Here is a 25189-nt window from a genome sequence, read left to right on the forward strand (position 1 = left end):
AAAATTACTCTTAGTCCCATACCATTTCGCTCAATGAAAGAAAAAGAAAGAAAGAAAGGTACCGACAAAGTGATTAACATTTAGAAGAAGTTTCAAGGGCATTGTTGATACTACAAATCTCGCAAGTAAAGTGACGTAGTGTTAGCCTGAATTGTTGATAGCAAACATATTGGTAAATATGACGCCAACCGCCAGACCATAACAAACTGGTTATAATAATCAAAATACACTTAAAAGGGTCCTTCGTTAAAATTGTCGGAAACTAACGGATAATAAATTTAAGATCAGTTTCCTTTTGCAGAAACTTTGAAGAGATTGGAGTACCTTCTTAACACCATTAGTTAACTATGGTTATAATGCGGTGAGGAAAAAGGTGAATGAGTTCGGATTGGCTTGTGTCACGACTTGGGAAGGGCAAGAAATGTAGAATGACTCAAAGAAATTAATTGAACTGAAAAGCGCGCGCTTTCTACACAGAATAATTCTATAGTTCTCTATATTTAATAATCTTGGAACGCCAACGTACAAAATATTGAAAGCAAATTTGATTTGACCAGCTTCCATTACGAGAAATATTTTATAGTTATTCAGCGCACATATACTCTGTACAGCACAGGGCTTGCTTTTCAACATTTTGTTGTGCTCGAGATTGGTAAATAGCTTGTGATTATTCACTCCCTAGGCTGTCAGACGCGATTAATGATCCAAGATAATCATAACTGTAGAAAGGCGTGCTTTCCAGTTGAATTAATTTCTTGAACATTCTGCATATATCGCATTCCACATAATTACAACATTCCGCAAGTCATGTCAAATGCAATTTCACAAACTCAGTCCACATGATACCCTCACTATTGTAGCAATACTTTCATTGAATTTTGTTTTTTTGTACTGGCAAAACGGGTGAGCCCTTCCCATGCTTTGAAACCATAGATAAAACTTAGCGTGGCGTGTACATTAGCGGAAGAAAAAGGATGGCGTCCAAGCCGTTTCGCTCGACCGGATAAGCTTGGCGTCCTACATATTCAGCGTCGTCGATTATTTTTTTTTAGTTAGTCTAAAGACTTGACCTTCGAAGAACAGCTCTAGCACGAAAGCTTACCAACATTAAACGGTGAGTTTTACTGCGTATTTTGGGTGCAAAATAAGATATGCAGAATAAGACTAATGATCCAAGTTATCGAAGCTTTGCTACGGTGTGACAAAACATTTATGATTTAGTTTGAGGCTCACAGCTGAGCTCATAAACCGTACTTGTGCCAGATAAAAGACAGGCGTCCTTATTAGAGCAATTCGCCTGCTTAGACCCCGCGCACTACGGTACATGTAACGTACGTTTATATGTCTTTTCTGTGACTTGTTTGTGATGTTTTCGGGAGGGAAAAAATAAACTCACGTAGAACTTAACATTGTATTTAGAAAATACAAGCTCTAAAGCATTTAGGGTAATTAGACAGAGCCATATATAATATTTGTTCACCAATGATTTCTCCCTCACAAACAAACTACTCTCCCTCGCTCCAGAGTAAAAATGCTTGGGAAACTTCTGTTGATAACTGGCTAGGAACTTTCAACAAGTGTCACATTCGTCTGAGCACGAACTCGAACTGTTTCGCCACCCTGGTCAAGACGCCGAGCCACTAAGCGTGAATTTATTTGTTTATTTCGCCAAAGCTACTGATTTCGTATATTTTCTATTTTCAGTTCTAACTAAGAAAATGGCTAGGTTCAATTTGAAACAAAACTTAAACATTAAGTTTCGGGCTTTCCTTTATTTCAGTTTTGTTTTAATGATATCAAAAGCGTCCCTTACTGTGTTTATTCTTTAATTTAGAAACAAAGTTCAAACATGTTTTCAAAGATCATCACCGCTTTATTTGCTGTTAATGTTGTCTCTGCCGCGAAGGGACCCATCGATTCCAAGTTACGGGTGCTCGAACCAATCCTAAAGTGTTATGATGGAAACGCTCCCGAATTTGCTGGCTTGGGGGCGTTGGCAGCAAGCCTCAATCTCGATTCAGATGCCGACGACCTTGAATTGTCGTGCGTACATGCTAAGGTAAGTTCACAAACGAAATTGATGCAAGACAAACGAAGCCAAGATATATTTAAACGAGACTAAATTTCACCCATTCACCCATCGATCCGTGCATTTTTTTTAAATGGATGCAATTTTATTTCCAACGAAAATATCGATGCCAGCTGTGAAAACACAGGGAGACCTCACCTTAACGGAAAAGGGGTCTATGAGCTGGTCGGCAATTTTAGAAAACCCACCTAGCCAATTACGCACTCACTCACTCACTCACTCGTACCTTTTGATAAAAGTACAATTGATCAAGTTCATATAAAGTTTTGTAAACAGTCACTAAACGTTCCATGATATACAAAAAATATTGCTTGCGGAGCAGACCTTGCGTGGTATCCTTTAAGCATCGACATAAGAGCATCAATCTTCAGCTACTGGCAAAGATTGAAGCATTCCACTAACAACGTTTTGTTACGAGAAGCATTTCAATATACAACAAAAAATAAACCCTTCTTCAACATTCAACAGAATGAAGAAATCAATAAAAAGTGTAAAGTAAACGAACCAGTAACCCAGCAAGACATCAAGAATACACAATTAGTTATAAAGAAAACCCTCAGGGATCAATATCTATAGAACTGGCTTGGCACCAAGAATAGGTCATCAACAAGTTTAACAGAGAAATCTACACAAAAGGAAGTTAAAAATAATTATCAATTTGAAAACTACCTGACATTAATTACAAAGCCAGCACACAGAATTAGCCTGACAAGGCTTAGATTAGGATGTAATACATTACGAATACAAACTGGCAAATATGAAAATAGAGGCACATTAATCCCAGTCGAAGAACGAAGGCACAATAAAGAATACTATTACCATCACTATACACCGAATGCAAATATGGCGTCCAATTTGAGTTGCCATTGTTCTGGACTCACTAGCCTCTCACACATGTAATAATCCTTTTGTATTTCCACGCGAAGACGAGGCTAGTGAGTCCAGAACAATGGCAATTCAAACTGGACGCCATATTTGCATTCCGTGTAATACTCACTCACTCACTCACGCACTCACTCACTCACGCTCACTCACTCACTCACTCACTCACTCGCATTCACTCACTCACTCACTCACGCTCACTCACTCACTCACACTCACTCACTCACATTCACTCACTCACTCACTCACTCACTAACTCACTCACTCACTAACTCACTCACTGACACTCACTCACTAACTCACTCACTCACTTACTCACTTACTCACTCACACTCACTCACTCACACTCACTCACTCACTCACTCACACTCCCTTCACTCACTTACTCACTCACTCGCACTCACTCACTCACTCGCACTCACTCACTCACTCACTCACTCACTTACCAGGAGCCAAGTGACTCATTTCTTTCTTTATTTGTTTATTTATCTATTTAATGATGAAAAGTTCTTAGTTTCTTTCCTTTGCTTCATTTTATCAGGATTCTGTTACATGCTTGGCAGACGTTCTGGAGAATACTCCTTCTCCAGTCCCAAAAGTTTTCCTGTTCTATGGTGCTCTGGCTTATCAGATCGCCTATTTTCTCAAGGAAGCAAATCTTTGTCCAGGGATAGAGTACGAAGACCTGAAGAGAATTGTGTTAAAATCAGGTAGGTATCTTTTTAAATTAAAGTACAAAAATAGGTTGAAAGATCTTTTCAGCAGATTTCATTTGAATGGTTGCGTTCGAAGGATCCATCGACAGACTCAAACCACTACGATCACCTTGTGCTGCCCAATAAACAGCAACACAGGCAAGTACTGCTGAGTAGGATTTCATTTGAATGGCAACACTTAAAAATTTATTCCACAGATTCAAAAGTTAAAACTACCTCGTACAGTATAATAAACAGTACCACATGAAAGTAATGCTCAATAGCTTTCCTTTGCTTGGTCCCAGCGGCTTAAGAATCTCGTTGACAGACTCATAAAAAAGAATCACTTTATATAGCATTGCTACCGCAGGAGAACTATTAGACTTTTTAATTGATTTGTTTGCTTTTTGAACATTTCATGTAGTTGAACATGAATTTTGTAGCTTTTTCGTACCTAGATGTGACCACATGGTTTTTGGAACAAAGAAAAATAATGCAATTAGGTTAAGAGTTGGTAGTGGACAGACCTTGGACATAAAATGGATATCAAAATGTTTCCCGGTGTAAGTAAACTGGATTTGGGCGCCGCGGGAACGAGCATGCTAATAATAAAACACATATTTATGTATACCGCACATGTGAATACTGCTTTCCGCGCATTCTGATTGGCTAGCTTAGAGGTTAGTGACAAATACTATTCACCTCTAAGCAAACGGAGAAAAACAAAATGGCTTCCCGTTTTGCTCTGTTTACCGAGGAGCAAATTTTATCCACAGATTAAACGAGACCGCTGTTCCGAAAAATCCAAAAAAATGGCAACAAAGTTTATTCTGACTGTATTTAATGTTACTTTGTTCGATCTTTCCAAATTCAAATCTTAAAATGCTGGCAGAAAAGAGGTACAATGCCTTGTTTACGTGAACTGTCCAGCACTACATAAGCATAAAAGACGAAACATTTACGTTTTGAAGCATGACTTTAACAGCAAGATGAGTTTGAAATACCTATGGAAGAAGTGTCACCCAGGCAATGAACCCTTTCTTCTCTAGGAGTGAGATACAGCTTTCATTCTGTAATTGCCATAAAATTTTACTCATCAAAGGGAGGCCCCTGAAGGGTGGGGTGGGGGGGGACATGCATTTAAGAGAAATTTTAGGAAGTTTAAAAAGGGATTAAAAGGAAAGAAATGTTTTGGACACCCAGAAAATTGAAAGCCCTCGAAAGGGCAATCAATTTTTAACTTCAAATCCTAATTTTTGAAACAACATGAATTCTTCAAAATTTCCTATTTCCATAAATTTTACTCACCCTTGAGAAAAATCATTTTCCCCCAAATATACCCAGAAATCACCAAAATATTTACAAAACAGCCCCAGACGTAGATATATGAGATGAGAAGAGAGTTTTGTGACTGCTTTCTTTTACCACAAGAAATCACTTGCCGCAAAGGAGCATCAGCGTGATTTTCATTCTTTTCTGTTGTGCATTTGTAGCTCTTTTTTTTGGAAATAAAGCACATTTTCAATCAGCTGATTATTCAACTTGTGTGGCATATACTACAAAAAATATTCACCTCAGTGTCAGTGAAAGCGGTGGATATTTACCTCGCCGCGGCTAGGTAACTATCCACCACCAATTACCCATTAATCACCCACACCGGAGGTGAATAGTTGTTAAGTAAAACTAGGTAGAATTCAGTTGTCTCTGCTCGATATACCACTGTTGCCGTCCTTTTTCCACGAAGTTAACGTTGTTCACGTTTGCTTCATTTCGTAGGCATAATAAAGAACGAAGGGCTCTCAAATATTGGTGAGTAACAACGTTTATTTCTCCTTAAAAACATGTAAACAATAGCCTCCAATTGGCGCGAAAATATCCTTGGATATTTGTCCGCGGACAAATATCTAAGCATAGATATTTAGTCTTCAAATCTGTTTCGCTATGCGCGCGGTTTTTAAATTGAAGAATCTTCTCGGATATTCTACAGTTTCAGCTTGGGAATATTCGGTCACGTGACCCGTTTACACCAATCGTGCGCGAGCGAAAATGTTTGATGGATTATAAGATATAACATCTGGGAAAAATGCAAATTTTGAGAATAAGGGAAGTGATTGAGAAATGTAAAGAAATATATGAGAATAGTTGGATTTTGTCCAGCTTCTGTTGAAAAAGTGACCCGATCTCCTCATTCAAACGCCACTTTTCAAGCATCAAGATGAGTGTGTCTGCTGTCAAGCAAAGTTCTCAACAATAAGGAGGCTCAAAACATTCATTTTGGCCATAAATAGAGGATAACTTTTAAAATCAAACGTTCACATAGAAGACAAGCCTGGATTTTTGACAATATGTTGTAAATTCTCCCCCCCCCCCCCATCCCGCGCCGCGCATTACGTATTACCGGTATGGTAGAAAAGGAGGAAGAAACAGACTTGAGTTACACTTCCCTCCTTCCTGTCTTGGCTCAGGGCAATGACTGTCTAATATGGAAAATTGAGTGGTATTATACGTGTGATACAAGTTAATTTCAACAAAATCCGAACTTTTCAGCACGTGAATAAACCATACCCGATCAGTCTTCATAAAGTGTTCTACAGTCCATCATTTATTAACTTGGTCGTGAAGAATGAGGGATGGGGAGGGGGGTTAAAAGAGAGAGGGGGTTAATGACTTTCTTCCTCTGGAAAAATGCTTTTAATTCGTTTCCAAGCAACAGCTGTTATCATAGCAATATTGGGTTGTCTTGAAATCCAGTCTGAATCTAGAGACTGTACTCTAGTAGTAGGGTCAAAGAGTACGCCGGAGAATACGCCATGAAGGATCTTGAAAGTAAGAAGTACTAACACATTTATCCACTCCGCAGAGAATGATCTCTATCACAAATGCGCTGGAGATGCCATGAAGAAGTGCCTGATTAAAGGAAGCATGGACTTGTTCGAGCATAAGCAGGGAGACCCTGATGTAGTCGATAATGCAAATGATGCTTATATTCGTTGCATAGAAGAACAGACCAAGACCTGCAATCACCCCATTATGCGCCACTTTTTTGAAATGATAGAAGCGTTCAAGAAACATGTCAAGCAGTTGGAAATGCTTGAATCAGAAGAGCAACAGGGGTAGAAATATCGAGCCTTTAAGTTGCTTTTTTCATGTTCATGTAATTGCAATCAACGTAGAAGAAAAATAGCAAGTTTACAACATGTTCGACTTAGATTTTTAACTATTGATAGTTAAAAAGACTTAGAAATAACTGAGTTTGTGCACTCTTAATTCAAGACTTCAACATTCTTACGCTAACAACGCCGTGGGAATTAATCTTTTGAAGACGGCGTGTTCTCACTCCCACCCCTTTTCCTCAGGCCTTGTAGGGAAAAAATGTTTATAAAATACCCCACCATAAAGTCTCCTGATACAAACGTTTAGCTTCATTCCGTAGCCATTAATGCGTTTCGGTGAGAAATGCTAGTTGATACTACCTTTCAAACTATTCATATTTATGTCACGCACTGTGACAGCGTCTAAATATGGTCATGGGTGTCTCAATATTCGTCCTGAGTATGCAAGAGATATCCTGCGATATACGTCATTTCGTGTGTCGGGGAGAAAAAATGGCGGATTTTTCAGCTTTTCTGCAAACTGATTGACAAACTCGATAAATTGTTCAATGACTTCTCAGGAACTCAACGCAATTGAATTCCCTAAAAGAGATGTTGAAGTTTTGAAATGATCGCCTTATTAATGGGAAATCGCACTTAGTTGGAATAAACCTAAAAGATTAAACTTAGTTGTAACGGTTTACACAATTCTTTTTACACCTGAAGTGAAATGTAAGCGGCTCGTGTCATAACAAGTGGCATAGATTTTAACAGCGACAGCAAACTTGTAAAACGTATAGAGATAGTATCACTTGTATTTGAGAGAGATCATGAGAAAATAAAGTGATATGCATGCAGAGATGGCGTTATTTGTAGTAAGCTATTCTGTATTAACTGCTGTTCTGGGTCCTCTTTTCTTTTAAAGGAGGGGCTGCAAAATGTGGCTTAGCCCAGCCACTACTGTTCTATCGACTTCCTAGCCCATACTACCTTACCCTCACTTAATTTGGACAAAAAAAGTCGCCAAATTTAATACTCGCGAAATATAGGACAAGCGGAGATTAAAATCGCGAGATTGAATACCATATAACATCAATTAATAATGAAATTCAAGCCGTTTTACTATTGTTATTCAAAAATGTCTCAGGTTCATGTTTAAGGGGGTTTTGCTTGATTTTGTCCATCATTTATCTTCCACTACATCAGATACCGACCAGATACCGACCCTTGTAGATACCGACCGTTTTCTTGTTGATTGCCACAGCAAAAAGCGAGGATCTGTGTACTGTGAATATCTTGAAGACTAAGTCAACATACACCTTTAAGGGATTGTTATTTATTTTATTTCAGTGCGAAGAGTAGAAATGAAGAAGAGATGAAATGGCCAAATCTACTAAAATGGCCAAATATACGGCCCATTCTTAGACTAAAGCAGCTCATAGACCACACCAATTAACGAGGTAGAGACCAATGTAGCTTTTATAGAAGAAAGACACTCCTCCCCCGAGATACGAACAAGGAAGTGAGGTAGTAAACGAAGATCAGCTCTCTTTATTCTCCTCTTCTTTCCTTGTTGCTCGCGTTCAAAAGGCTGTAGTAAATAGTTGGAGATGATGACAATCCACTTAAAAATTAACGCAATCACTCCTAAATTAGCTCTGCTCGTCGTCTTTAAGAATTGTTCACGAGCAACGAGAAGCCACAGAAGATGTCAACATGTTGGACTGTGAGATTGTTAAGTAACTCCTGGGTTACCCTCGAGAGGTATTAGATACAATCCATCTTATTTAATACATCAAAACTACGCACCTTCCACGAGCAAGCCGTCAAGTTGTGCAAAGCCTTGCCGATTCCTCTAGCGTTTGAGTGTTGCTAGCTTTACGTAAAAGCACATAATGCTATTGAATTGTCTGGGCTTGCCAAAGCAGCTCCAGTCCTTGAGCCACTGCATGGCCGTTTATCTTTTCGGACCTTTTTCTTCTTCCTGCCAACACATTCTGCGAAACAGCCCTGGCTCTGTTGTTCCTTGACAGCGGCTGGATCCACATCCACATCAGCGTAGTCAAAACGGTCCCTGTCAACCTCGCTTTCAAGCCGGTTTGACAGATTTCTTAGGGTGCACACACAAAGTTTAAGACACTGGAAATAGAAAAAGGTGAAACAGAGATAATAAACTCTTTCTGATTCTTCCTTCAGTAATCAGTTAATTTTGATTCCCTAGAATCTCAGTGTTTCCGGCCGTTCTGTCTCTGAAAAGAGAGATTTTCTGGAACAAAACAACGTGTTTCACAAAGTGATTTGTTCTCCTGAATAGCAGAGCCATGAGAAGACCCAATGTGAATAAGGCGGTCGCACCTTCAGTCATAATTCGCGATGGCAGTGCACTATATCTCTCTGATGTCACAGCTTTTACAATGTTGCCGGCTCAAGGACTTCGGCGGCATAGCGTTTCACTGTTAGACGTCACGTGACCTGGGAGTAGCCAATGAAAGCACGCGCTATTGAGGAAGGAACATTTTCTTTGTTTCTATCGATATATTAGAAATACGAGTTGACGTTTGGGAGAACGAGAAATGTTGAGAGAACACGAGCGGGTAGGCGAGTGTTTGTATAGCTTTTTCAAGTTCCCCGAAGTCTTCACGAGTGTTTCGATCGAGTTTTGTTATAAATCTGACAGCGTTCTGTGACGAATGCCGTTCTCTGATTGGCTACGCTACTCACCATCTATTTAAACAATAGTGTTTCTGTCGAGGAACTATCGGCTGATAGTTGCCCCGCGGAAATTTGATGTTCTTAAAACAAACATTTACCATAGAAGCGAAGCTTCGAGGGCAAATATGCTAGTTTTAAGAACATCAAATTTCCAAGGGGCAACTATCAGACCGATAGTTCCGAGACACAAACACTCTATTGTTTTTATTGTTCACCAATGAATTTTCGTCCGCGCCCACAGCTTGTCACAAATGTCAATAATTCACAACCGTACATTGGCTAAATAATACGTTATACCTGTCAGAATTGAAAAGTCACTATTTTTCCGATCTGCCTAACTTCGCGGCCGTCAAACCATTTAAAACTTTTCACGGATGAGTACTATCAATCCAGGTATTTTCCGCGGACGGGCAATATCCATCCGGGTATTTTCCGCGGGCGGGCACTATGGGCTGATAGTTTCTCTCCACGGATGAACACTATGGCGTCACGTGATCGATTTAAACCAATAAGAACCTGACAAAATCTAGTGGTGAACTATAATTAAACAATAGAGTGTTTCTTTCGAGGAAGTATCGGCTGATAGTTGCCCCGCGGAAATTTGATGTTCTTAAAACAAGTATGCTAGTTCTAAGAACATCAAATTTCCAAGGGGCAACTATCAGACCGATAGTTCCGAGACATAAACACTCTAATGTCTTAATTGTTCACCACTAAATTTTCTTCCGCGTGCCAGTTTAAAAACAATCAAAACCCACTAAATGCAGATCAATCAAATATTCATTCATGCGTACAGCCTGTCACAAATGTCAATAATTCGCAACCGTACGTGAGCTAAATAATACGTTCTTCCTGTCAGAATTGAAAAGTCACTGTTTTTCAAACCATTCAAAATTTTTCACGGATGAGTACTATCCATCCGGGTATTTTCCGCGGACAGGCATTATCCATCCGCGTATTTTTCGCGGACGGGCACTATCCATCCGTGTACTTTCCGCGGACGGGCACTATCCATTCGGGTATTTTCCGCGGACGGGCACTATGGGCTGATAGTGTCTCTCCGCGCATGAACACTATCGCGTCACATGTTCAATTTAAACCAGCAAGAATCGGTGAAAATTTAGTGGTGAACTATAATCTGTGATAGATAGTGAGTAATGTAGCAGCGTGCGCTTGTTAACAAAATGACGGCCGCTTCTTGGCATTTCCGAAATGTCTGTGAAGAGGATCTAGGTGAAGTTTTGAACGTCTAGTAGATTTATACTAAACAATTAGACTATTCACTCTTTTTATATTTTAACTGTTGGTGCACTCCGACGATTCGGCTATTTATAATTGGTTGACATAGAAAATAAACTCTGCCATAATGCAGGACGTTTCTACTAGCTCTACACCACCTAGGAATATTCGCGAACTTTTTATCAATTTATCTGACGCCCATACATATAACACGCGTTTTTCTTCCACAGAGAATTTTTATGCACAGAAATCTAGATTGCATGTGAAATTTAAGTCTTTCTCTGAGTTTGGTACGAGGTTATGGAACTGTCTAAACCCTAACTTGCGTAAGCTTACGAAAAGAGCATTTAAAAGGAAAATTCATAAGTTGCTTTTGACTATACTTGGGATCGAGGACTATTATGTTGACACCCATTCACTAATATTGAAATTCCATACCAATGATTATCGAGAATTATAACTGTAGTACTTCGCTCACATCCGTATAGAACAATTCTCTCCTCTCTACTTTCCAGTCTGCTCTGCCGGTATTTGATTATTATGTCTTGTTTTAACTTAGTAGTAATTTTACTGTATTTAATTTGTACTACAACTGTACGTATCTTTTAGCTTATTGTGTAGTAAACTAATGCATGGCTTATAACCCCAATAATATTGTAGTAATGATATCTCTTTAGTTTAATGTAAAATCTCTTTAGTTTACTGTGGTAATGAAACTTCTTTAGCTTGCAATGTGTAGTATTTACTTATTTATGTATTACTAATACCCGCCAAGACTAGCTAATGCTATATGCGGGTTGTGTAAATTTGCTTGTAATGTTCTATAAAATAATAATAAACAAACAAACAAACAAACAAACAAACTCGATATCGATACAACTCTAGTTGGACCCCTGATAGGGTTAAACATGTAATTTGATTTATGCGGTTTACAAAAGAAATACTAACAGCAATCGCCTATTTTGCACTTTACTATTTTCACCCTTTTTGGTGTTGATCATTTGCGAAAAGTTTTATTTTTTCATTGAAAACCTGACTGTCCTTCCTCTCGTGTGTGACATTTGATTTTCTCAAACTTTTCTGATCAAAAATGAAAATCGAATGATGTCCATTCATCTGCGTGGTGGTCCTAACATGTGAGGCGTGAGTAGTCCAGTGGTCAGTGCGCTGGACTCTAGGTCAGATGGCCCGGGTTCAAGTCCTGGCTGGGGCTTGACGTTGTGTCCTTAAGCAAGACGCTTCACTCACATTGCTTCGTCTTCTCGGATAGGACGTAAAGCCGGAGGTCCCGTCTCCTGCACCTATCAATTAGTTAATTTCGGCAAGGGACGTTAAAGAACCGGGAAGGGGGGGAGGGGGCATCTGTAAAAATTTCTCCTTTATTAATTGTAAACTGCCGCCGGCAGTCTGGAAAAGTCCCCCGCACAGTGTTGTAAAGCGCATTAGAGCATTTACATGGAAATGCGCTATAGAAATTGATCTATATTATATTATTATTAACATGCAGATCCACGGTTTCGCAGTTAACTGACAGTTTGTACTTCATAGCTTTACAGACCTGAATATTTTGTCCATGGTACTTCTGGATATATATTGTAGCCTGCCGTGACCTCGTGACGTTCTCAGATACCTAAAGATGTCCCTTATTCTTACGGGAGGGCGTCATATTACATCAGTAATGGAGACGTCTCTCCTGTCTCATTGCCCACACCCCCCCACCCCTTCCCCCTTCCCCCTTCCCCCTCCCCTCCCCCCTCATCCATCTAGGGGAATTTGGGACTCTGAGGCGCCTTAAGGACCTAAAAAAGAACTTTTTTTACCAGCTCCTCATTTGACACAAAGAAGGGAATCGGTTAACGTGCTTACATGCTTTTTGAAACCAAGTTCAGACCATGAGATGGTTCATTTAAGAGACAAATGTCTCTTACTCTGTACGAACTAACGTTAACCCTGCTACATGTGAAAATTCGAACCTTAGTTAGAACCTTCGAAAGGGACCATCAAATAACTGGCGGTAAGGCCGCAAATACGTTACTGAGCCGAATCCGTGTATATACAATATATCAGATTAGAGACCAACTTCGGCGAATAGTTGCTGATTATCCACTTTCACGAGAGAAAGATTCAGACTTGTGTTTCATACCAATTTTATTAATAATTTGACATTTTTTCTTCTTATCATCGCAAATCATGGGCATATAGTTCGATCAGGACGCTTATCACCTACAATAACGTCACCACAGACGTGCACAAGTAAAACAACATCAAAACAGCCAAGCAAAAAAAGCGAAACAAACATTTAGAGTATTTCGACATATTTTTGGAAAATCTGACACCTATCGTTGGCACAAACGTTGTCAAATGAAAATTACAGATGATTCCCATACAAATGTCGATTATTTGTGTAAGGAAAGACTTTTTTTAAATAGGAAAATTTCTAGTACCTTAAAGCTGCTTAAACTGGGGCGTTAGATACCATTTGTAATGCGCATGTTCCAAAGCTTACGAGAGGCAATGACTTTTTAAAGCCTCTCAGTTTGTTTTAATTTATCTAAAAATCATTAATAATTCGTCAGAATCGACTTGGTACATTTCACGATCTTATCTGTGTTCACACTTAACTTATCTCTTCGAAAGACATGTCCGTCTTTTCAATCGACATGTTTGTGACACAGCACAATGAACTTTAAAAGACTTTTACTTCACAAAATTATTCAGAACATATACTTATATATCTACTAAAGCTCCTAACATGTAATTTATTTATTCACTGATGCTAGAAGTCCTTGCGCTCATCAGTTTAAAGAAAGTGTTCTGCACGTTAAATTTGATATATAACAACTCGTATGCGAATTTTTTTTTGTTAAAGAATTAAAACTTATAAACCAACTATATTTTAAGCTGGCGTAAATAGCTTTTCTCTGAACGAAGTTTCAAAGTAGGCATTGCAGACCTGCTCTCAGGCGCTCGTTCAGAGCTCTTTTGACCGCAATTCCTGGTGATGCTGGTTCAATTCTAGCGCATACACCATTCAAACTCGATCACGTGCTCCGTGATGTTCAAATGACACTCTTCCCTACCTATCCCATAATACACATTGGTGTTCTTACACTGAATAGTTTCTTCACGAAGGCTTACAACGTATCCTTTGTTCATCAAATCAAACATGGTCATAGCCACAAAAGTTTTCATCTCAGCATCTTTTAAAGGACAGACTACAGGCTCCGTTTCTTTCACGCGTCGTTGCACGTTTTCCAGCGTGTCGCGAATTTGCGCTGAGCCCGCTCGTTTCGCGGGATTTGAAACGATCAGGCTGTGCGCATGCGGCCCAACGCAGTCTCCGCATTCCATAATCTTTTTATGATCCTCTTGCGACAGCAGGCTTACTTTACTTGAGGACGTCAAGTTTTCAAGACTCTTGTTTTGTGCGCAAATGATGATCTGTTGTTGCCACTTTTCAAAATCGCATCCAAGTTTAGATTTCTTTGCTTCTTCCAATTTGTGCGCGAAGACGTTGGAGAAACGTTCTAAAGTGTCTATCAAGCCTTCTATTTGATAGAACTGAGCTTCTTTGTAAACCTTTGAAAGCAATTGCATGAGAAATGGAGACTGAAATGACTTAAAGAACCTTTTGAACGACTAGGAGCCATATTTTTCTTGGATAGAACCCCTTCTCAAGTTTTACTGCAACACCCCACTTTTTTCGGCGGTACAATAATAGTGTTACCAGCAAAGGGGAGGGGGTGGAGGAGGTTGGGGTAGATGTTGTGGCGAGGATTGCATATGTTATTGTGGAGATGCTTTGACAAGTGCCATTGTAACTTTAACGTAACCCAATTCAATCATAATGCTGGCGCTATGGTCAGTGGTACTATTTTCAGTTTTTCAACATTTCGATGAGCACTACAAGTCAACTTCGGAAACGATGCTGTAATGAAGAGGTATCCATTCACACAACTAAAAGCTATCTCAAGAGTTATTGGTCCTTTCGTTGAAATTCATGATCTTAAAAATTGAATAGCAATTATGTCTCCTCTACAACGTTTAATACATATAATACAGCCTTTTAATTATCCCATTTTTACCGGAGTTGAACGAATACGAGATTTGGAGTAAAGCTGAGCAAGAAAGTAATCAAATATGAAGCTTAGCACGCCCTGGGATAATTAAGCAAAAGAAATGTGTATCAATACAGAAAATGTTGTTGTTCATTGTGGTTTAATAGATGAATGAACGCTAATCGTTTGTATCACGGTTTAGATTCAGGTGAATCAATTGTGCATTGATCGCGACGTTTCGACTGCTATACTGCTAGTCTACTTAAATTATTTTCGTATGTTCAAGGTACACATTCTCTCTACCAGGCAAGTCTTATAATTGCTGATTTTTTTCTCTTTGTTCTATGCGATTGCTGACTGGAAAGGACATATTCTAACGTATTCGATACTTCACATATCTTTGTGTTTAAGAATGCGGTAATCTTATTTCGTATGCCTTGTCTCCTCCACTAAATTAACTGTCAATCAAAGGAGAACTGAATTTACCCATCGGTCACTTCGGGAATCAAAGGCTTACAGAAATCTCCCTCTTACCTCGAGAGCTCGGTCAGCGGATGGTAGCTGTTTACTGTCTCGGAGATAATTTAAGATATCTTTGAAGTGGGTTCCATCCCGGTCAATAAAATATCTCCCATCACCATCTGTGTCCAGTTCGTGCCGGCCACTAAACATAGCAGCTAACATAGAGTCTTTGTCCTTGGTCAGTGTGGACAGAGTAGTTACAAAGTAGTATCCACCGACATTGAGAGATATCACCCGGGGTAGAGCCTATATGGAGGAAAACAAGAACAAGGAAATGATAAGTTAGAGTAAAGGTGAAAGCTATAGACGGTTCCTTGTCATTTACGGTTTTTTTTGTTTTTTTGTTAAATTTTTAACTCGAAACCCACATCTCGCGGGGCCGCACGGCTTTTACCAGCACTACTCACGCCTTCGTATACGGCCCTCATAAGGGGGAATTTTCCCCGCACGGGGCGGTGCGGGTTATTTGTTACGACCACTAGTGACTTCCACTCGAATGTGAGGCGAGAACTATCAGATACCAGGACTGACAGCGGTTGTGGAATATGGCCGACATGGCATCAACGATTGGAGATCCAAGGGGCATACCCGTACTAAGAATTCCAAGAAACAACAATGCAGTATACCACGACTACCATCTTCGAGACGTCATGCTTCTATCGGCAATTTCACGCAACGCTTTCACCAAACGCATCTCTTGGGGTACGTGCGTGACAACGCACAGAACGGCTTCAGTTTGCTTCAATCTAAACAAAGTGTTTGATTTAAAAGCCAGAACAAGATAAACCGACTCATGAAAACCTTGTTAACCGAAATACTGAAATACATAAAAATTGCAGAAGATGGCGTGACATATCAAGAAACAATACCGAAAAAACCCCATTTCGGTGTCTCGATTTCTGCGATTTTGATTTTGATATCGCGAGGTCAAAGAGGTCATACACGCGCACGAACAGTTGAAAATCGAAATGGTCAGTTCCCACCCACATTTCATTCGATTCGTGCTGTCTTAAGATATCAACATCCTCTTCATCGCGTTGCAGTTTTTCTTGAAATTTTAGGTCAAGTTTTTTAAATCGGTTGAGTCCTAGATCCTCGCGGCCCAGCCAAAACTTAGGTAGGAAGTGACGCCCCGCTAGAGACATTTTCAAGGGCAATTAATTGTTTTGTAAAATCATTTGTAAACTTGCCGAGACCGTACATACCGCTTCACTGTGTCCAACCATAGCTACAAGTTTTGTCTTTGAGAGAACTACTTTTCACATGAGACTTTTGCAGCAGTACATCGATTAAGTAACAACTTGCGCAAGCGGCAAAGATGCGTACGAGAAGGAGGTGTTGAAAGGTTTCACAATCGCACTGTATGGGAATGAAAAAGAAGAGGTTTATGTTTCCTTTTTTGTACATGAAGGCGTCGAAAATTAGATGAAATATGAACTTAATGGATTATCTGTTCACTCTAGCTGTGACGGCCAAATATCAGTTCAAAATGGTTGCATAAGTGGACTCGGGCTTTTAAAAAGTTCCTGATAGTCGTTAAAAGTCTTTGTTTTGGATAAATGACGGGAGCTTTGTTTCCTATTTAAGCAGGGTTATCAATTTTATTTCCTGTGGGAAAATCAACTTAAGCCTGCCTACGTCTAGATAAGCAGATTAAATTAATCTCTTTTGCTAAGCGTAACCTGTATAAGTAGACAGCTTAATGATATAACTGAGTTTTGTCTCTTTCTTTTGCGTTTTAAGATTACTTTTGAAAAATTCGCTTTAGTAATTCAATTTTAATCAGTCTGCTTGCTCAGACTCCAGAAGTGGCTGATTTCTCTTACTCTGCTTTGATATTGCGCAATGTACGTACTAAAAAATAAAATTAGTTGACTCTACGGACACCTAAGAATCTTCATCCATCAACAGTTTCAAACGGTTGACTTGGAAAGATCTCCAGTGTCACTTATTGCACAGCTGGCAGTTTTGTGTGCACCTTGCTGTGTGCGCCAAGTCAAAAGATATGAAAGGTAAAATTAAAGGTAAAATTAAAGATAAAATTCGTAAAGGTAAAATTAAAAAATTAAAGGTAAAATCGTGGTAAATTATTTTCAGGCCCAAGCCTCTCGCGGCGTCGCCCACTCATCACAAAACCGCCAGCTACGCAAAAGAGCGATGAATAATTATTGGTGCTGGCACAGTTCCGCACTGTTTGAGATTTTACATTAATTGCAATTTTTTCTGCGGGCCTTTGGCTAAAATTTGTATTACTAGTGTTACAATGCCCTGTTGGGAAATCAAAAGCAATAAAATATCAATTGCATTGTATTTTTTAGTCCAAATGTCTGCGTAATGCAGGTTTCAATGTGATCATACCTCAATAGAGCGCCTGAATGAAGTCAGCTGGCCTTCAACCTTAAAAAAGACCTATAATTTTTATACTGAGAAGTTTAAAATTTTAGAATTTTATTCTCAGCCGTCAATAAAGCCATTTGATATTAGTCGATGACTCTCATATGGATATTCCTAGGTGACCAGCATCTAATTTCTCCCTACGATATCACCCCTGAAGCACACATTGTGGTCACGAGAGTAAAGGAAATGGTCACCATCTAAAGAAACTCTTGATTGTTTAACAAATTCTGCTTGTCAGCAGCTTAGGAAATACATAGAGAACAGTATAGAGAATATGCATACTGATGTTAGCATGCAACGGGTTAAGTACTGAAAATAGAATCAAGGTGTGTTGTATATAAACAATCGGCTTAAATATTTGGTTCTGTACAAGCCCTTTGCAGTGGAACCTCGATTTAACGAGGTGCCAAGGGACTGGGGAAATTGGTTCGTTACATCGAGTGTTCGTTATATCGAGGTTCTGTGACATACATTTTACTGTAACTTTAGCCGGGCTGAAACTGAAGTATAGTTTGTTATACCGAGGACTTCGTTATATAGAGGTTCGTTAAATCGAGGTTCCACTGTGTTCATATTTATTCACACCTTTTCTGTTACTCATAGTTACGGCGACTTCTTGCTGAAAAGACTTTGTGTGTCGCGAGTATCGTGCGTACATGAGGAAGAGTCCGCTGGCGCCAGGCGGAAGTAGCTACTGCAAGGTGGCATCCATCCCATTAATCACCGCGCGCTTCTGTCAAAGACGACGACAATTACAATTGCAGAGATGGACAATGAACACTTTTTCTGTTTTTCGTTTATTTCCGGAAGACAAGAATGTGTTCTAAATTCTGAGATGAAAACTGCCTTACCAAAATGAAAAAAGGTAATGCCAGCCTTGTTCAGTTGTTTTGAACATTTTGTTCAAAAGTTTTAAAATAAGTGTCTTAATGGGGTGATGGCTTTTACAGTTAAAATTTTGGCTATTTTACGGCTATCGTTTAACCCGATGAGACCCTCTGAAATGCTTGTAGGAGATTATGGGAGGGAAGTATACGCTTTTTCTTTCTAAAAAGGTTAAATACCTATCGTTTTACTTAATTTCTCTCTCTTAAAAACGTTTCTCTTGTAAGTTACATTTGAAAAATGTATAACAGCACAAGTGGTACGTATATAATAGAAGATATTCTAGATTCATTTGAGCGTTCATTGCTGGCATTGTCTCCACGCCTCAGCGTCAACGGTATCTTTATCCGCATGTTTCACTTCAATGTCCGCAACTCCAGACACGGTGTTGGATAGGAATTCCAGTAAATTTATTTCAAACAAGTGACCATTAATTAATTTTGAAGCTCACGCCAAAGAATTTTGCAGAACAAGCTATATTAATTTTTTTGCGTTTTTCTGGCGCGCGGAAGTTGATGCGAGACGAGCGCGAGGAGCGAGACGTGCACGAGGATAATCTCACCCCTTGCGTTTCCATGGTGCTTGCCTGAACCACGCAAAAATGACGCGTTTTCTATGGACTACTCCCAAGAGGTGCGGACAGGGGAGAAGGAGGCCAGAAAGGTAAGGGGTGGGAGGGGCCTGGGACACAGGAGATGAAAGGGCACGGGGTAGGAAATTTATACGGGGGAGGGGGAGGAACATAAAAAGGGGAACATCTGTTTACCTATAATTTACAGTGTCTCGATAAAGTGGAGGGGGTCGGCAAGTTGTGGCGAGCGCGATTCCTCCCTATCCCTCCCCCCCATTCCTTCGCTCATAAGAGCTAGCCAAGGTCGCTTAATCACCATTCAAACTCGACCACGTGTTCCGTTAGGTTAAACCGACACTCCTCTTTTCCTATCCCATAATGCAACTTGACATTCTTACAACGGATTTTTTCCTCACGAAAGCTAACGCAGTACCCATTATTTCTAAAGTCGGCCTCGGTGATGCTTATGAACATTTTCATATCCGCATTCGTGAGAATACAAACAACAAGTTCAGTTTCCTTGAACCGTCGCTGTACGTAATCAAATGTCTCCTGATGATGAATTACCCCCTGTTTAGCAGGTTTGGATACTACCAGATTGTGCGCATGCGGACCGACGCAGTCTCCGCATTCCATAATCTTTTTATGATCCTCTTCCGACAGCAGGCTCACTTTACTTGTAGACGTCAGGTTTTGGAGACTCTTGTTTTGCGCGCGAGTGATGATATCTTGTTGCCACTTTTCAAAATCGCTTCCCAGCCTAGATTTCTTTTTCTCTTCTAGTTTTTGTGCAAAGACGTTGGAGAAACGTTCTAGAGTGTTGATCAAGCCTTGTATTTGGTAGAATTGTGCTTCCTTGTAAACCTGCCGTAAATAAATACTCTTTAAACCTTTATAGAGCAAACTTTATTTATCACTGTAATTTCCCCTCGCCTTCTGCTTTCAGTTATGGTGAAAAGTAGGGGCCGCTCCTCGTAAGAGGTAGAATTTCGCAAAAATTGGACTTTATAGTGGCTTTAATGATAATGATAGTAATAATAATAATAATAATAATAATAATAATTAAATTTGTAAAGTTGTAACATGAACAATGAACATCGCGTACTATTTAACTCTTTGCCTTCAAAAATTCTGTGGATTATTAGAAACTTAGGAAGAGATCGTCGCTGATTAACTCTTTCATAGTCGAAATAAGTAATAGATTTTTAAAGAATTTATAATGACTATTTTAGATTTGGATACCCGAAATAGCTTATCTTTTTTATTTCTCGAGGTTTTTTTGTTTTTTTGTTCCGTATATAGATTTTGATTTCACTATAGTTAACGGGCTACGCTCATGCACCCCGTCATACTATTCTTATTGTTTATAGAATACAAAAGTTTTAAACTGCTGCGTGATAATAATAGTAAATTAGTACTGGGAGCATATGCACAAGTTCTCTATGCTCTTACAATGCCAGAAAATAAAAAACCTATAAAAGCGGGCTGTCGCCGGTCAAAACCTGTAGAAAATATATTTACCCTGCCTGCGCCTAAAGACTCAAGATAACTATAGGAAGAAGTTCTTACAGAAATACTTCCTAGAAGAGTTCTTACCTCGAGAGCTCTGTCAGAGGATGGTAGCTGTGTGCTGTCTCGAAGATAATTTAGGATATCTTTGAAGTACGTTCCATCCCGGTCAATGAAATATCTCCCTTCACTATCAGTGTCCAGTTCGTGCCGGCCACTAAACATGGCGGCTAACATAGAGTCTTTATCCTTGGTCAGTGTGGACAACTTAGTTTCAAAATAGTGTCCACCAACATTGAGTGCTATCACCCGAGGTAGAGACTGCATCTGAAAAAAGAAACAAGTCAGGTTAAACTCCCTTTTTTTCCTTCGCTTTACCAACAAAAGACATTTCTCGCATCACAGCCCATCCCACCCACTGGAGAAGCGAAAGGAGTTGAGTTGTTCTACCTTAAAGGTTCAAGCCTAAAAAAAAAAAAAAAAAGAAGGTATATGGCGAATGAAAACGAGAGGGAATAAAAACGGAAAGAGGGTTAATTCCGATGACGGCATAAAGGAGCGGTCTCTAAAAGTAAAGAGCTTGGAGAAATTGGGAAACTCACTAAATTTTCGTGCTCCTGTTCGTTGTGTCCAACCATGCTTAAGTTGCACTTTGACAAAGGTATTCCTTGCATTGAGGTTCAAAAGTTACAAATCTTCGTACAGTGAGGCGCGGCGACGCTTGCTTAAGCTGGAAAAATATATTTACAAGCAAGATGTTAGAATGTCAGCCTACATCCTATTAGAATACTTTGATCGTAATATTTTTCTAGGTATAGTTTATTTTCATCTGTGACATCTCGTTACGTGATTAGGAGTGTTTTGTGAGAGAAAACGTTTTTGGAATGCTAGGATTTCTAGTTACGGTCCAGCCATTAATAGGGAGCTTTAGCAACGAGAGCGGCACAAAACAACAGGCTTAATGAGCAAAAACAGTCGCCCTGCACGTGCTTTAACATTTTGGTACATTTCTTTGCCATTCTCGGCAAATCAACAACGTGAAATAACCAAATTTTAGGTTTTCTCGAGAACGTGAGCGGATGACGGTTAATTTTTCTTTCTTTTTCCTTACTTTAACGCCGTTCGTAATGATATAGTCTCTGAATAGTTCGCCAGCATTTTTCCAGTTAAACACATCGGAATAATCTCGAAAGAGTTACAAAAACGAAAAGTTAGATTTCGACACGACGTTTTCGTTGCCATTGCCCTCGTCTTTGCTAAAGCTCCCTAATAGGTAATTTAAGCAAACCACGACGGCGACGGCAACGAGAACGTGGAAAAACAATACATCTAATTGGCAGAACAATAGCCCAGCACGTGCGTTTTAAAACTTTGTACATTTCTTAGCCGTCCTTTGCAAAACAACAACGTGAAATCACCAAAATTTGCGTCGTCCTGCGAACTGAAACCGCGGCGGAAAATTATTTTAATTTACATTTAGAACTCAAGGCTACTTTTATGCGTTATGTTGAGTTTGAGGTCTGGCGCCCTATGTGACGGTAAACACATGCAGCCGTTTTCGAAATTCTAACGAAAAGTAGAAACTCATTTTTTAATCGACGTCTTCCGTGGCGTTGCAGTCCTGACTGCTTAAGTTCCCTAGTCATTGCGGGGAGGGGGGGAGTGGAGGATTGTAAGGGGGGTGGCCATGGGGAAAGGGCATAGAAGGGGGGGTCAGTCGCCGTCAATAGCGTATAAAGAGGGGATGAGGCAAATTTTATTGTGACATGAGTATTTTAGGGAGTTTTGAAACCTGGTTTGTTTATTTGTTTGTTACTTCCTCAAGAAGACCTCAGTTGCCTTGGAAATTTGAAGGATTACAGGCTGAAAAAATCCGCCCAAAAAGGCTACCTTCCAAGCATAATGATAAAGATTCATTCATAGGTTGCGAGAGCTAAAAAATAGCAACCTGTCACCAGGCTTTCAATGACAGCGTAGTACATGCCGTGAAGCCGGGTGAAAGGGGCTGGGGAGATGCATGTAGCCGAGGTGCATATCGTTACGAGACGGCTTGATTCGTCGGCTTATCGTCATGGTGACCGATGTGGGGATTATCTTGGTTCCGGTACTGCCCAAGGAAAAGTATTGATGGTACTGTAATGCTAAGGATTTATTAGATAATCCTGTACATTCACTGTAAGAAACGCCGCTTGGCTTTACAACTGAGACCACTGCGGAAGCAATTCTGGTCGACTTACACTGGTATTTGTTTCTGGGGAAGATGTCGAACTTGAATGAATCATAGAATAACTGTTTTTTTCAAACGGATGATATACGTTTTGGCAACATTTTAGGTGATTCAAATACAAGACAATAAAATCTGCAGGTTTTCTCTCATAAAGAAGGTCCGAAAGAACATTACCAGCATCACACAGGCACGAATGCGAAGTTGGCCTTTGTCGATATCCTGCATGCAAATATACAAAAAAATTTACTTTTCCCTTTGTGGGCACATTTTTCGCTCTTCCGAAGACACCAACATTAATAAAGATATGAGTACAAATGCTTTTTTACATATTTTTTTGAAGACTGAACTTATGGTCTCGATGGTTGTACAGCTTACCAGATGAATCTGGCGGTAAATATATTGAGAAATCGGTGAAAAGAAAAGGAAACAAATTTCTATGTTGAAAAGTCGATCAAAATTAAATAAAGTGAATGAAAATTACCTTTCTCGTTTGAATTTATCAGTTGCCATCGTCTGCCCAAAATGTAAATTTCGTCGATCACTGAGCTATCTTGGTGTTGTTATATATTTCTTACACTCCAGATGTCAATTTTTTTATCTTGTGGAAACGCAAATATCATGTTGATAAAGTTAGCATATACATTTTTTTATTTTTATTCTTTTTATATATTTCTCTACCGGGTGGTTTAAATCAAACAGCTTTGGCTATATGTAAACAAGTCTTCCCCAGGGTTTAGTTTCAAATATTATTCAAAATCTGGGGAGCGCGTTTGATAAAAGACATCTTTCCTAAGGTAATTGCTAGTCTTCAGAAAAATTTTGGTCGAATAAAAAAGTATTTCTGTGTGTGTGATCTCGAGGATTTATCTTAAATCTACGACGTCTCTTAAACATTCTGTTAATATATGCGGGATCAATTCACATAAAAATTTACGACAGTAAAAATTCATTATTACCTCGATAACCCTGGTTTTTCCTCTCCTCGCGCTGAAATATCGGTTTATATCGCCCTCATCCGCTTATGGATTCGAAAATAATGAACCTTTTTTTCCCCTCTGCCACTTCTGTTCTAATCTAGCAATTCAGTTGGACTGTACAATATATTTAGTTTACACACAGGAGTACTCGCCGTCGTATCAGTGGCTTTGTCATATTGTCTTTTTTTTCGACAACACCTGCTGATGCCGTGTGGGGACTTGTGACTAGCCCAGGCCTCTTTCCAGTCCATACACGTTGCAGAGAATTAACTTCCCTTGCATTAGGTCTAAACTCGGGCTCTCTCAAAAAAGCTCAAACAAACCTTTTTATATAATGTATTCAACGTTTTAGATTATTAAGTGATGAAAGTCGCAACGTTACTTATTTTAGTCAAGGTCTCAATTCAAACAAACTTTTGAATTAAGCGGGCCTTACAATGAAATACGGCCCGCTGAATAGACCAATCATATCGCCTGGAGTACAAGATTTAATATTATTCAAAGACTGTCAGTCCAGCCCCGATCTCATTTGAAAAACCTTTTTTTAATCTGTGGATTTACTATGTGTTGGCCTGGCGGAAACGTTTTGATAAAGTCTGAGGTAAATCTGCTAAGTATAAATTTGGATATATAATATATACGTATACATATGTATACATTTTCAGAGAAATTATATAAAAAGTATCGAATCTTTAACTTAGAGGCATGATCTCAATTACTAATTGCGATCCTAAAACCTCTGTGTGATTTACAATTTACCAGTATGAAAGTATGAACACTATATTTTCGATTATGGTGTTTATGCATCAGCCATGAACTACCAAAACCACTGAGATGAAAAGGTTGTTTTCGATTTAATACCTTGCTAAAACGCACTAACACTGCAAGGCCAAGGACCATATCAGCGTCACATTACAAAGGGCATTTACCGACTTAGTATGGTTTTTTCTCTTCACTAACCTGTTTATTTGCAAGATCTGATTGTTTTAAAATTCTTCCCTCTACTTGCTACACATTTCCTTGTAGATTAGCTACGAGAATTTAGTGTTAGGTCAAGATGATTTCTACCCGATAAGTTTAAGTATTCTCATTACCTTTTTTCTGGATTATGTATAGATTTATATTAGACGGAGAAAGGACCTGTTAATATCATTTCTGCGAGTCAATTGATAATGGTAATTGAACCTCGTGGAGTGCAATTTGGGCTGAAATCATACGCGTGATTTCAAAATCGAACGAGCGCGCAGCGCGAGTTCGATTTGAAATCCCAAGCATAATTTCAGACCAAAATTGCACGACACGAGGTTCAACTTTATTACATCCATTTTGAAATC

General features: G+C 39.3%; 3 protein-coding genes and 1 pseudogene across 7 annotated transcripts; 2 read left to right on the forward strand and 2 right to left on the reverse strand.

The window, feature by feature from the left end:
* Positions 1 to 915: 915 nt before the first annotated feature.
* Positions 916 to 7623, forward strand: LOC111338837 (uncharacterized). The gene is made up of 5 exons (XM_088726557.1): positions 916 to 1114; positions 1835 to 2059; positions 3513 to 3681; positions 5443 to 5475; positions 6527 to 7623. Exons 2-5 carry the CDS (start codon positions 1850 to 1852, stop codon positions 6781 to 6783), a joined length of 669 nt encoding a protein of 222 aa, XP_088582683.1. The 5' UTR covers positions 916 to 1114; positions 1835 to 1849; the 3' UTR covers positions 6784 to 7623.
* On the forward strand, positions 2196 to 3168 carry LOC148726576 (uncharacterized; annotated as a pseudogene).
* Positions 7624 to 12839: 5216 nt separating the features above from the next.
* Positions 12840 to 16833, reverse strand: LOC111338849 (BTB/POZ domain-containing protein KCTD5). 3 transcript variants are annotated; one of them, XM_022945391.2, is made up of 4 exons: positions 16495 to 16833; positions 15916 to 16035; positions 15302 to 15535; positions 12840 to 14288 (listed from the first exon to the last, which is right to left on the reverse strand). In XM_022945391.2, the coding sequence occupies exons 2-4, from the start codon at positions 15925 to 15927 to the stop codon at positions 13725 to 13727; spliced, it is 810 nt and encodes a 269-aa protein (XP_022801126.2). In that variant the 5' UTR covers positions 15928 to 16035; positions 16495 to 16833; the 3' UTR covers positions 12840 to 13724. The 3 variants fall into 3 exon arrangements, with proteins under 3 accessions (XP_022801126.2, XP_022801125.2, XP_088585155.1); XM_022945390.2 differs by lacking the exon at positions 15916 to 16035 and having other exon boundaries at positions 16495 to 16831; XM_088729029.1 differs by lacking the exon at positions 16495 to 16833 and having other exon boundaries at positions 15878 to 16475.
* Positions 16834 to 18465: 1632 nt separating this feature from the next.
* LOC111338844 (uncharacterized) lies at positions 18466 to 24037 on the reverse strand. 3 transcript variants are annotated; one of them, XM_088729167.1, is made up of 5 exons: positions 23835 to 24037; positions 23360 to 23476; positions 21254 to 21381; positions 20739 to 20978; positions 18466 to 20006 (listed from the first exon to the last, which is right to left on the reverse strand). In XM_088729167.1, the coding sequence occupies exons 3-5, from the start codon at positions 21323 to 21325 to the stop codon at positions 19455 to 19457; spliced, it is 864 nt and encodes a 287-aa protein (XP_088585293.1). In that variant the 5' UTR covers positions 21326 to 21381; positions 23360 to 23476; positions 23835 to 24037; the 3' UTR covers positions 18466 to 19454. The 3 variants fall into 3 exon arrangements, with proteins under 3 accessions (XP_088585293.1, XP_022801117.2, XP_022801119.2); XM_022945382.2 differs by lacking the exon at positions 23360 to 23476; XM_022945384.2 differs by lacking the exons at positions 21254 to 21381; positions 23360 to 23476.
* Positions 24038 to 25189: the final 1152 nt, after the last annotated feature.

This window comes from Stylophora pistillata, chromosome 7 (assembly GCF_964205215.1).
Source record: "Stylophora pistillata chromosome 7, jaStyPist1.2, whole genome shotgun sequence".
Classification (NCBI taxonomy): domain Eukaryota; kingdom Metazoa; phylum Cnidaria; class Anthozoa; order Scleractinia; family Pocilloporidae; genus Stylophora; species Stylophora pistillata.